Source organism: Sinocyclocheilus grahami, unplaced genomic scaffold, assembly GCF_001515645.1.
Source record: "Sinocyclocheilus grahami isolate Dianchi unplaced genomic scaffold, SAMN03320097.WGS_v1.1 scaffold344.1, whole genome shotgun sequence".
Classification (NCBI taxonomy): Eukaryota; Metazoa; Chordata; class Actinopteri; order Cypriniformes; family Cyprinidae; genus Sinocyclocheilus; species Sinocyclocheilus grahami.
The window spans coordinates 833,985-848,178 of record NW_015505523.1 but is presented as its reverse complement, the minus strand read 5'-3'; the positions used below and the strand labels follow the sequence as shown (position 1 = coordinate 848,178).

The 14,194-nt window shown below is 39.8% G+C and overlaps 1 protein-coding gene across 1 annotated transcript; it reads left to right on the top strand.

Moving 5' to 3' along the window:
- Positions 1 to 5,065: 5,065 nt before the first annotated feature.
- On the top strand, positions 5,066 to 13,239 carry LOC107548133 (centromere/kinetochore protein zw10 homolog; the record flags this gene model as incomplete). The annotated part of the gene is made up of 10 exons (XM_016228685.1): positions 5,066 to 5,255; positions 6,005 to 6,139; positions 6,247 to 6,348; positions 6,547 to 6,624; positions 10,353 to 10,512; positions 10,921 to 11,076; positions 11,178 to 11,372; positions 12,479 to 12,615; positions 12,693 to 12,875; positions 12,958 to 13,239. Coding segments are annotated over exons 1-10 (1,533 nt in total), but the record flags the coding sequence as incomplete, so codon positions are not given.
- Positions 13,240 to 14,194: the final 955 nt, after the last annotated feature.

Sequence of the window (14,194 nt, the reverse complement as noted above, 5' to 3'; positions counted from 1 at the left end):
GAAGAGGGTGCTGATCTCCAGGCCACAGAAGAGGGTGCTGATCTTCAGTATACACTGTGTCATATGTGAGCATGATGAAAAGAAGCCTCAGGGTTGTTAGATCTCTGTTCTTCTGATGGTTCATCCAATTACATAAAGAAAGAATTACAGTTGACAGCACTTAGAAGTTTTGGTAATATTGTCGGAGTTCCAAACCTTTTATATACTGTATATATTTTTAACATTTGTCAGTTTTGTGATAAATTACTTTTTTTCAGACAGGACATGCTAAAACTTCATACACTGCAATATTGGAGGTTACCCCTCTGTATTTCACACACTATAGCGGTAATGTCACACAAAGTCATTGATGATGTCCAAAAAACATCTTGGTCTGATGTGAACAGCTTCACACATACAGCAGGGTCACCAAATCCAGCAGGGCAGTAGTAGAGGTAATCAAAATCTGTTACCCCCTCTCTATTTCACAAACAATAATGTCACCCAAATTTAATCTTTTGATGTCTAAACTTTATTTTTTAACTTTATTTATCCTAGAAAGCATTTAGGTCTGTCTGATGTTAATAGCTACACACATACAGCAGGGTCACCAAATCCAGCAAGGCGATATTAAAGTTTACTAAAATCTGTTACCCTTATTTCACACACAATGGCTGTAATGTTACCCAACTTCATATGGTAATGTATAAACTCCTGTGTTTCATACTCATGGAAAGCATTTTGGTCTGGATGTGAACAGCAGCACACATACAGCAGGGTTACTAAACTCGTCAAGGCGTTAGTAGAGGTTACTGAAATCTGTTACCCCCTTCTATTTCACACCTAAATTCTCTCTGGTGATGTCTAAACTGATGTCTAAACATCTATATATTATATCCCAGAAAACGATGGGTAACTTAATGTAAACCTGGGTTCTTTGATAACAGAGTGAGGTGTTTCACTATGGGAATCGCTTTGGGCGTGACCAACTGCGGAAGCTCCTATGACACCACGTCTGTCTTTGACAGACAGGTCGACCTGTGACCATGCTCCACCCCACCTATATCAGTCAGGTCGAACTCTGCCAAAGTCATTATAGAGAGATTTCTTCCCATACCCGTGCAAGGAGGGAAGTGCTGGTGAAACACCTCACTCTGTTTTCAAAGAACCCGGGTTTACGTCACTATGGGAGATATAGACCACTCCCGGATTGCACCCATATCACTGCTATCCAACAAAACAATTAAATGGGCACCGAACTGCTGGCTCCCAGCACTGCGTGTGCTAAGGAAGTCTCAGACACGTCCAGTCTATAAAACCACACAAAAGTATGTGGCGTAGCCCAACTTGCTGCTGAACAAATATCTTGAACAGAAACTCCCCTGAGTAAGGCCCATGATGTAGCCATCCCCCGAGTGGAGTGGGCTCTCAAGCCCTTAGGCGGTTGAATACCCTTGCAGATATAAGCTAAAGATATAGCATATATGATCCAATGAGACAGCCGTTGACGAGACAACGGCTTCCCTTTGTGAGGAGTAGCCCACGACACAAACAGCTGGTCATGAGTCCTAAATCCTGCTGTTCTCCTCACATACATATGAAGAGCCCGTACCGGAAACAATGAATTCAACTTTTGCTCCTCCGGAGAAGAGAATGGAGGAGGGTGAAAAGCTGCAAAATCAGTAGATGGGTACCTATATGCTGAGTCAACTACCTTAGACACAAAAGCCGGGTTAGGAGGAAAGGAAACCTTAGTGAGCCCTGGACCTAACTGCAAACATGACGGGCTAACAGACAAAGCCTGTAAGTCACTCACACGCCTAGCTGTTACTAAGGCTATGAGCAGCACCTTCTTAAAAGAGAGAAACATAAGCCCAACTCCCTCCAATGGCTCAAATGGGTGTTGAGAAAGGGCTTCTAGGATAATGGATAAATCCCATAAAGGAACCATCTATCTAAATACCGGCCGTTTACTGCACGCCACTTTCATAAAACGACTTATCAAAGGGTGCTGGCCTGCCGATTTCTTTCCAAAACCTACATGACAAGCTGAAATAGCTGCTAAATACACCTTAATGGTGGCGAAAGCCTTCCCCTTATCTAGAAGATCTTGAAGAAAGCATAAAATATCCCTCACTGAGCATTGAAAAGGGACAATATGACCCTGCTCACACCATTCTTCGAAGACTCGCCATTTATTGCTATAAATTGAGCGAGTAGAGGAGGCTCTTGCACTCTGTATAGTATGTATGACTGATCGAGGCAGACCTGCTGCATTCAAATTCCACCTCTCACGGGCCAAGCCCAGAGAGCTATCCTGTCTGGGTGAAGGTGGTAAATCCCCCCCCGCCTAAGACAAGAGATCCGAAGAGATATCTCGGCCACCCAATGTCTGGATGGCTAGCGTGGCGCTATCAGTATTAATGACAGACCCTGTTCCCTCACTCTGGCTAGAGTGGGGGAAATTAGGCTCAGAGGAGGGAATGCTTAAAGAAGGACGTCTGGCCATTGGTGTATTTTCGTCCGCTAGAGAGAAATACAGCTGTTTGATGAAGAGAAAGAGATAAAATGTAGTAGAAATAAACACGTTAAGAATCCGTAGAAGCGGAGAACTCTTATTATGTTTTATTTTAGGACTATTATTATGTTGAAATGTTTGGTTGACCAATCAGCGGAGAGGGGCGTTTCATTCCCACCCACATGTAGAGATCAAATATTCAAGTTGTTTATTCATTTTCTGTCCCTGAACGTTAAAACTACAAATGAAGCTGAATTCTTGATTTTTCATTTTGTTTGAACAAATTTTTCAGATTTTAATATTAAATAAAAAAACGAATTATATGAAGGCACACGGATCCAGCTGCTGCCCCATCGCCTCCAAGATCTCTGCTTGATACACTGACAGTAAAGTCACTGCATTCAGCGAGCACATGGACTGCCCCGCGTATTTATACATCCTCTGATATTTCGACACAGTCAGCCACTCCATTTTACTCGGCAGCTAAATCTGAAAGGAGGCAGAAATAGTGCGCCGATTCGGATGCAGGTGATAGACTGAAGACTGCCACTGAAGACTCTACCGCTGGAGGTCCGGCCAACCCCAGCTTCCCCATCCCTTGAATCTCCAACATGGAACACGCCTTGGTAGGGAGCTTGCTCTTAAAGGGGCTAGGCCAGTAGCGGGACATTTCCTTCATGCAAGCAGGCACGGCAGGCAGGAGTTGTCTCGCTGCAGGCTGAGCAGGAGGCAACCTTTTTCCATCATAAAGGTCCCTCTCAGCTCATTCGGCATCCTTGGCCGTGGGCCAAGCTAGGCCCAATTTCACCTCGGCTCATTTGCACACGTCGTGCAAGTTACTATCTACTTGCAAGCCCGAGTCGTTCATGCTCGGAGGCCTAGACTGTTGGACGGGGAAGAGGGAGTTGTCTTCCTCCTCTTCGTCATCCATGTCCAAATCGAGGAGATCAGAGCTAGTATCGCCCTCTGCGTCCTCTTCCCCCTGATCACTCTCCTCCTGCATGAGAAGGCCCTCAAACAGTGGAGGCATATCCGGGGATTCGGCTTCCATCATCTCCGCCCAGCTCGTACTGGCTCGCGTAATTTGGTCAGTCGCCGCAGACTGTGTGGCCACTCCAGACAGACAAGGGTCCTGCTTGTTAGCCACCGCCACTCTCAGCCTCCTTTCTAAGATTTTCACCGGCAATGACGCACAGTGAGTGCATGTTTGTGGATTCGCCAGCGACGTTTGAGCGTGCTTCAGACCCATACACACAATGCACATGGGGTGAGGGTCCCTGCCTGAGATGGTAGCTCCACATGAGGATGGACATGGGCGGGATGCAACCTCCCTGATCTTCGACTCATTCCCTTTGGCAGGGGTGATGGCCGTCGACATAATGGCTGAGAAGTGATGCAACCCTCAGACTCGTCACAACAGGTTAGCCTGCTGGTCTAATGTAATTAAACCTTCTGAAGGCTTGCCTTGACGTATTAAACCTCTAGTTGACTTAACGTCACCTACTGCAGTAATTTAATACACAGTAGGCCAATTAGAATAGCTCACCTTGATGCGGACACTATTCTAATTGTTAGGATATCACTTAACACAGGTCGACCTGTCTGTCAAAGACAGATGTGGTGTCATAGGATCTTCCGCAGTTGGTCACGCCCAAAGCGATTCCCATAGTGAAACACCGAGCGAAGTTAGAAAAAGAACATATCTGATGTGATCAACTGCACACATACAGCAGGGTCACCAAATCCAGCAAAGCAGTACTAAAGGTTACTGAAATATGTTACCCCCTTCTATCTCACTCGGAATGGCTTTAATGTGACCTAAATTTAATCTGGTGATATCTAAACTTTATTTTTATACCCCCAAAAGCATTTTGGTCACATACAGCATGGTCATCTTACACAGGCAGCATTAAAGGTTACCAAAATCTGTTACCCCTCTCTATTTTATACATATGGCTGTAATGTTACCCAAATTCACTCTAATGATGTCTATTCACATCTGTTTTGGTCTGTTCACATCAAAAAAAGCATTTTTGGTCTGATTTGAACAGCTGAACACATACAGCAGGGTCACCAAATCTGGCAAGCCAGATACCAAAATCAAATATCTCCCTCTGTTTCACACACTATATCGCTGTAGTAACGTTACCCAAATTCACTCTGATGATATCTAAATGTCAATTTTTTTAAAAATCTTTTTATTTATTTATTTTCTTACTCTTTTATATCCCAGAAAGCATTCTGCCGTTTTTGGTGGGTTTTTTCTGTCATTTTCATTTAGTGCAATTGTTTTTCTATTTAAGGTGTGTTTCTAACTGTTTACTAAGAATACACTTTCAGTCTGACTAGAAGTGAAATTGAAATTATTGTATATCCACTAAAACAGACAAAAAAATCCAAAACAGCTAATACATTTAATTGTTTTTCTGTCTATAACCTGTCCTAATAAAATGACCGAATTACCTCATTTTATAGTTTAAAAGCACCTCGCTGGGCAGCAAGCGAGCATTTCGAACCGCCCACTTTTTAAAATCAGCTTTGTTTTTTCCTCCAACAGAACAGACACTCCCAGCATCCCTTGCGCGCGGAATGGCGGGTCGTGGCATGAAGTGGTAAAGTATCCTGCGCGTTCAGTCGTTTACCCGTTACCGTCATGTCGTCGTTTGTGACAGAAGTGCTCGCCAGCTCAGGAAAACTGGAGAAAGATGACCTCGCCTGCAAAGTGTCCAAATTGTCACGGAAAGTGGAAGAAACGAAGGTAAACAGTGTAGTTGCGTTAGCTATCTAGCAGCTGTCAAACCCCAATAAGTTAGCTTAACGGTAAAACTTATTCATGTTAAATTCAATACTTAAAAATGCGATTATTTTGTTTGTGTGCACACTGACTCTTTGGTACTAATGTTAGCATAACGTTACATTGACCGACCGTTAACCAAAGTGCGGCTAACGCTCCTCTCGTGACATATGAAGCCATTTAAGAATAACAAGCGTGTAATAAGCGCCACTGGACAATGAATAATTCATGTTTTAATCGAGAATAGAGCGGTATTGATGTATCACTGCCTGTCAGTGCCAGTCTGAGCTCTTGACTTTAGACAGACAGCCTCATTTACGCAACATGATTGTGTTCTTTCTAGTCTTGAGACAGTGTTAACACCGATAATCATAATATCTGTCGTGGTTTTTATTTTTACCCATCAAGCTTGCCTTTTTGTGTTTTATTCTTGATTATGTTTAGGGATTTACGACATTTGTGTCTAACGAGATCATTATATCACACTCAGAGCTTTTTGTAATGTAATTAAATCTATCAAATGAAATGTCTTATTCTTCATATTTGTTATCAGAATTGGAGAGATCAGTTTGTTTATCCGTATTAGTGAAGAAATATAACGCTGATCTACATTTATATCAAAACCCTTTTTTTGTATTTAAGCTTGTATTTGTTTTTACTGTTTTTATGTTTCTGTGTCAGAGTTTTAACCTCCTATCTTTTTCTCCGTACAGGAAGAGGTTACAGACATGATAAATAAAAAATATATTGAGTTTATGCCCAGTATGGAGGGAGCAGAGGAGCTTTTGGAGCAGGTTGAATCAGTTTCCAAAGACATTGATTTATTAAAAAGCTGCATTGAGAATGAGGTACCTTTATTTTACAATTAATAAACAAGTATACGTTAGTTCCAAATAAAATAAAAAAGTGACTCTTATAGTAGTTTAGCATGTAAACTAAGTGTTTGCATTTACAGGTTCAGCAGAACCTCCATGATGCCGTAACAGAGTATGCTAAGCTTAAACAGCAGCTAGAGAAAAACACTGCAGTTATAGACCTACTCCAGCATCTCCAAGAGGTAATGCTACTGGGATTTTGTATAGGTTTAGAGGATTTTCTAACCATAAAGCTAGACTTATGATTTAAAGCATGTGCATTCTTGTAATGCAATTGATTGTGTAAGAACAGTTCACAGTAATTTGCCTGTTTACATAAGTTAGGGCACATGGTTTGTGTAACACAAACATTATCTCATTATTTGGATATGCTCTTCTAGTTTGACACGGCAATAGAGGAGTATCACAGGGCCTTGCAGGAAAAAAACTATGTGGTTGCAGCCAAGCAACATGGAAAGGTCAGTCACATTCAACATTAAATTCATTCATCATATTTAGGGCTGCCACTAATGACTATTTTTATTTAGATTAATCTATCGACTAATTTATCAATTAATCGTAAATCTAAACGATTAATTTCCCACCATAAAATCTACAATTTTATTTAAGAATATTTTATTAAACTATATTTCATTAAACCAAATGAAATCCAAAAGTAAAAAAGTAAAGTGCAACATAAAGTGCTAGAAGCAAGTGTCCATCTCATAGTCCAAATCACTGAAATCAGTATGAAAGTTCAGTATTATAGTGTAAGAATGACAACATATCCACGTGTTCTAGTGTCCTACTAATAAAATTATAATCAAAAACACTTTTTAAAGGAGTATTTACCAGAAATATTAACCAGAATTTATTTAGGAGAAAATGTAAATGTGCAGTATTTATGAAAAAAAAAATTTTTTTTTTTTTTTTATAAAATCATTTAATTAGAGATGATTTTGATTTATTAATTTAATGGAACCATTCAAATGGAATCCAGGAAAAAAAATTTTTTATTTGGAAATAAAATGGATTTCATAGTGCCCTATAATTGTAAAAAAAAAAAATTGTGGTAATAAAAATACATGTAAGTGAACAATAGGCATGGGACGATAACCGGGTTTAAGGTATACCGTGGTTTGGAAAAGTCACGGTTTCAAAACCAAAGTTTTCCGTTATACCGTTCCTGCGGTATGCACAGTCTTTTTTTTTTTTACGTGTCATCAAAGACGGAAAGTGCAGGACTCCCTCAGTTGTGTGCAGCAAAAAAATTTATTTGGAAAGAAAATGGATTTCATAGTGCCCTATAATTGTAAAAAAAAAAATTTGTGGTAATAAAAATACATGTAAGTGAACAATAGGCATGGGACGATAACCGGGTTTAAGGTATACCGCGGTTTGGAAAAGTCACGGTTTCAAAACCAAAGTTTTCCGTTATACCGTTCCTGCGGTATGCACAGTCTTTTTTTTTTTACGTGTCATCAAAGACGGAAAGTGCAGGACTCCCTCAGTTGTGTGCAGCGAAGAGCGTAACAAGTCACACGACCCCTCCCCCTCCGGTTGGTGCAAGGCTGCGAGCAGTCAGTGAGAGTCACCTGTGTGTAGGATGGCCGAAGGAGATGAATCCCTGGAACTTTTTCCCCCGTCGAAAAAGATGAAGTCTGCCGTATGGGAATTTTTCGGGTAACGTAGACTTAACCATGTTCCGTACACAATGATGTTCCGTACAGATGAGGTTTTAGCGCTGATCGCTAAATAAATACTTCCAGGTCGTACATAAACTACACATCTGTGTCATCTTCATTTCTCCCTCTTTCACCCCCGATCAAGACAGAGACCCACCCGCCGTTTGTTTCAGTGTTGAAATAAATACTATTTGGCTTGCTACCGAGGCAGATAACATGGCTAATTAACTAGCTAATGTCAACTAGTTTGCTCCCTCACGGTAACATTACTTCACAGAGCGAGGAATAGCAGACTAAAGTACTACATTTCTGTGATTTAGTACAATAATTAAATTTAGCTGGAATCACGTCTATAATTTTAAGCCTCCTGCCATTGTTCACATCTGTTCAAAATCACGACATTTAAAAATCAAACAAACTGCCGGCTCTCAGGTGTCTTTGCCACTGTTTGAGTGTTGTATGGAGAAAGACTGTGTGTATAACACACTCGCGCTCTCTCTTTCCCTATGTGTATGTGCACACATCCTCGTACCTCACCGCTCCAAACTTAATCCAGGAAAGGTGAACATTCCTGGATCATAACTTGGACTGAAAGAGGAATGTGTAGAAAGTGAGCATGTCTCCAAAAGCTGCAGGTTTAATGACTGCATTTTTTTTTTTTTTTTACAGAAAATGATTTATTTATGTTCTGATTATTGATGAGCTGCAGGTTTAGGCCCACTTAACTGAAAGTGACGTGACATGTGGCCAAGTATGGTTACCCATACTAGGAATTAGTGCTCTGCATTTAACCCATCCTAAATGCGCACACACACAGCAGTGCGCACACACACACACACCATGAACACACACCCGGAGCAGTGGATAGCCATTTATGCTGCGGCGCCCTGGGAGCAGTTGGGGGTTCAGTGCCTTGCTCAAGGGCACCTCAGTCATGGTATTGAAGGTGGAAGAGAGCGCTGCACATTCATTCCCACCACCTACAATTCCTGCCGGACCAGAAACTCGAACCTTTGGGTTACGAGTCCGACTCTCTAACCATTAGGCCACGACTTCCCCTTAAGTGACTGCACTTAATTTAATTACGAAGAATTCAATTATTTTAATTATTTAGCCTGTCATGTTTATAGAGTGTTCCAAAATGTTCTCTATTTCTTAAAAATGAAATGTGTTAATTTATTTATTTATTTATTTTACTCAGACATGTAAAAATAACATTTTAGAGCTGTAATCGCAATACCGTGAAACTGTGATATTTTTTTTATCTAAGGTTATCATACCGTCAGAATCTCATACTGGCCCATGGCTAGTGAACTATAGCCTTTAAAATGACTTAAAATACATATAATAGCAATGAGGCAATAATAATTAGTTCAAATAAAGGATCAAAAGCAAGAAATCATATGGTTTTATTGAACAAAACTGTTAAAATACATAATGTATTATAAACGTCCACTTAATCTTTAATATTGGCCATTTCTTTAGGACAGAAATGCTATAGCCACTGTAATTAAATGAATATGTGGACATCAAAACGTGTAAACTCAGAGTGAGGGTTTGAGCTTTTATTTTGAAACCGTGATGTATTCTCCTGAGTTTGCGTAGATTTATAAATGATTTACCTTACAAATCTGATGAAATGGCGACCGTTGTGTTCCCAGACGAACGTTATATTAAACCCAAACTCGCAACAAAATGCAGAGATGGAGTTTGAGTCGCTCTACACATGTAAATGATAACAGTTCCTGTGGAACTACTGTGAACAAGGCCGGTGTGTGACGCACGTACTTAACCTACACTCATGTAAATAATTAAAGCGCATATACTGTATTAGAAATCTGATGAAATGGCGCATGTTGCGTTCCCAGATGAACGTTATAATAAACCCAAACTCGCAACAAAATGCAGAGATGGAGTTTGAGTCGCTCTACACATGTAAATAATAATGATAACAGTTCCTGTGGAACTACTGTGAACAGAGCCGGTGTGTGACGCACGTACTTAACCTACACTCATGTAAATAATTAAAGATCATATACTGTATTAGAACTGCATCGCATATAATTATTTAATTAAATCGTAGCGTTTGTGAATTCACAATTATGCTTAATTGAGTTTTAAGTGGGTTTAATATATCTTGCAGCCTTGGAAAACAGACTAATAATGTGTTTTATACATTCTCGTCTGTGAAATGTGCCACTTCCGGTATTTTGCCAGTTAGTCGACGAGAGCAAAATGAAGTCGAGGATTTAAAAAAAATCGAATAGTCTAATAAAATCGATGAATCGCGACAGCCCAAATCATATTACCACCCTATGAGTTTAACAGGTTTATTAATTAATTGTATATTTAATTTTTAATTATAAAAAAATGAGGGCTTTTCCTCATCCAGTTAGACATCTCCCCAAATGTTATTAATTTATTGGCATATGTAATTAATTTGAATAGTATTTTGGTCGATTAACAGCCCTATGAATTACTATACAATGTCTTAATCACATATTCCTACTTGCATTATACAGGCACGAGCTAGTGTCGATGCCCTGAAAGCCTGGAAAGACACAGAGTTGCCTTTAGTTCATGCCCTCAGCTCAGAGATCACAATACAGAGAGAGAATCTCATCTACCACCTTGGGGAAGAGTGGCAGAAACTGGCAGTCTGGAAACTTCCTTCCACTAAAAGTAACTATGTTTTACTTTAAAACTGGCATGAAATGAAAATTCACCTTCTCTGTAACGCATGTTGTTGATCTTATTGTGACCAATTCAAACATGAATGTCTCTTTTTGTTAATTTTTTTTATTTATTTATTTTTTTAAACTTTTGTTTCAAATGTCATATCTCAGTCTTCCAGTGAAAGGACAGACTTGTCTCTGGTGGTAAATGCCAGATCTCTCCAATCATTTAGTTTGCTTAAACCCGTCCCTCTCTTGTAATCGACCGCAAACTCACAATCAGATCTGCCTCCATTCGTTTAACAATCAATGGATTGAACCAATGGAAGTCCCCAGCGTACAATTTATTTATTTTTCTTCAATAATCAGTTTCTATTTTCTATTCTATTTTCTAATTTCTATTTTTTTTTCTCAGCCGAGCTCACTAGTGTGAAGTCTTTCCTGAAGACAGCACTTCATTTGAACAGAGGAGGTTCTAAGGGAGATGAATCTGTCCCACATGTCCTTCTCCCCAGCATTCTCCAAGCCCTCTCCATTCAAGGAGAGCTTCATAAAAAGATTAAACTCTTTGGTAGAATATGTTTTGGTGTTACAGCCTATTTGTACCTCTAGATCGATTTGTTCACATGTTGGTCTGTAAGTTGACTGCCTGACTCTTTGTCAATCCTTTAGGGCAAGTGTTGTTTAAGTACATGCTGAAGCCTCTGATCATATACCCCTCATTGGTGGTTGAAGTGAGCAGTCAGCCGGAGCAGGGGGCTGTCTTGAGCCTGCAGTGTACAGAAACCAAAGCAGAGCATCCTGATCCCAGCCAGGTTTATACCAAAGTGCTCACCGTGCTTAAAACACTACATGAACACCTTTTTGGTAAGTTTTTTTGGTGACCAAAAAAGTTGATCCTGTTTACCATAGACATTGTAGTGATGACTAATAATTACAATGCGTATACTATGCTAGCGGTCTTATTGTGTGATCTCTAAATATAAAAAAAAAATGAAAATGCAATATTAATTATTAATAAGTTAGCTTTAAAGTTTCAGAAGCCCCCACAAAATATGTACATAACATTTAATTATTACTATTATATAACTTTATAACGTATTTATATTTTTAATTAATACAATTATATAACTTTCAAAATGAAAATTCTGTCATCAATTACTCAAGCTCGTGTCTTTCCAAACTAATTTGAACTAAGGCCTTATTAAAGGGATAGTTCACCAAAAAATTAAAATTCTGTCATTAATCACTCACCTTCATGTCGTTCCAAACCCATAAGACTTTCGTTCATCTTTGGAAGACAAATTAAGATATTTTTGATGCATCCCGTGAGCTCTCTGACCCGCCATAGACAGCAAGGATATTACCACGATCAAGGCACAGAAACGTATCAAGGACATCGGTGAAATTGTCCACGTGACATCAGGGGTTCAACCATATTTTTTCGAAGCTGATTACATTCTGGGGTACTCTCCAAAATGGCGGAAGACAGTAACTCGGGGGGGAGAAGAATTGCTTAATAAATTGTTATTATTGTTTTCTTTGCGCACAAAGTATTCTCGTGGCTTCGTAAAATTACAGTTGAACCCCTGATGTCATGTGGACTATTTCACCGATGTCCTTGCTACGTTTCTGTGCCTTGATCGTGGTAATATCCTTGCTGTCTATGGAGGGTCAGAGAGCTGTCAGATTTCATCAAAATTATCTTAATTTGTGTTCCCGAAGATGAACAAAGGTCTTACGTGTTTGGAACAACATGAGGGTGAGTAATTAATTAATGACAGAATTTTCATTTTTGGGTGAGCTAACCCTTTAAACTAATCCATGATTCGAGCAGTTTAATCCAAGCCTTGTGAAGAGATTTGGTTGCTTTATATAATAAATAGATTTCATTTAGGATTTTGGTCTTTGGTCTTAAAGGTTGAAGTAGGCTGATGATGGTGTGTGTGTGTTTTTTTTTTCTTTTTCTTCAGATGTGTCTATAGATGAAAAGAAAGTGTCTGAGATTTTAGGAGACCTGATATGGGAGGAGATGTCTGAATGCATCATTCGTGAATGCCTGGTTCATTCCATACCGGCTAACAGTAGTCAGCTAGCTGAGTATAGCGAGGTAAGACTGCAAGGATCTGTCAGCATATGACAACTGTGCAGCATTCTTTGTAATACAATATTCAATTGTATCCTCAGGTCATTAAACAGACTGAAGATTTCGAGAGCAGTCTGAAAGAAATGGGCTACCTCGCAGGGGACTCAACGGACCTCTTAAAATACGCCAGGAACATCAACTGCCACTTTGCAAGCAAAAAATGCCAAGATGTCATTGTGGCTGCACGGAAACTGATGACATCTGAGATGCACAACACAGTGAAAGTAAGACCCCTTCAAATTCTCTAATGTTAATTAAGCTATAAAAGATTTTTGTTACAGGCTTCTATATGCTCTTCTCATCCAGATCACTCCAGAGTATAAACTCTCTATCCCTAAACTACCAAGTCCCAGTGGAGGAGAGAAGGAGAGGAAGGAGTCTAGTAAGAAAAGGGCCCATTACGATCAGCAGAGCCTGGAAAACGAGAAGCAGCTGAGTCCCAACACTCTGTGTTTACCTGTGTGTCGCATTAGTGAGTCAGTGCAGCAGCTCATGGAGCTTGCCATTCAAACTCTGTCTGAGGTGGTGGGCAGCTCACCCCAGTGGTATGTAGCAGGCATTACAGACACTACAATTAAAGGGATAGTTCACCCAAAAATGAAAATTTGATGTTTATCTGCTTACCCCCAGGGCATCCAAGATGTAGGTGACTGTGTTTCTTCAGGAGAACACAAACGCAGATTTTGAACTCAAACCGTTGCAGTCTATCAGTCTTATAATGTAAGTGGATGGGAATCATGGCTTTGGGAGTCAAAAAAACATACAAAACCAAATTAAACCCTGCGGCTCGTGACGATACATTGATGTGTAAAGACACAGAACGATCGGTCTGTGCAAGAAACTGAACAGTATTTATATAGTTTTTTTACCTCTGATTTTCACCGCAATGTCCGAACTATCTGTCCTGAGCGCGTTCTCAACAGCCAGTGCCTTAGGCGTCTTCTTGCTTTACGGCGGATCGCAGACTTATAAGTGCATTATCGCCACCTAGCTCTCAAATGGACCATTGACACTCCTAATTGCGATTGTAGATTCAGTTTCTTGCACAGACCTATCGTTTTGTCTTTACACATCAATGTATCGTCACGAGCCGCAGGGTTTAATTTGGTTTTGTTTGTGTTTGTTTATTTTTTTATTTTTTTTACACTCCCAAAGCCGTGATTCCCATCCACTTACATTATAAGACTGAAAGACTGCAATGGTTTGAGTTCAAAATCTGCGTTTGTGTTCTCCTGAAGAAACAAAGTCACCCACATCTTGGATGCCCTGGGGGTAAGCAGATAAACATCAAATTTTCATTTTTGGGTGAACTATCCCTTTAAGCAGATACTAGGGATGCACCGAAATGAAAATTCTGGGCCGAAACCGAAAATTCTGGATGCACTTGGCCGAAAACCGAAAACGAAGATCCAAAGTAATTTTGTAAGACTTTTTAATTTAACTAAATTTTAATGAGACTGAATTTAAAAAAACACAACATACTTTTTACTGAAAGGAACAATAAAATTGGACAGAATTTATATTAATATTAGTAACACATTAC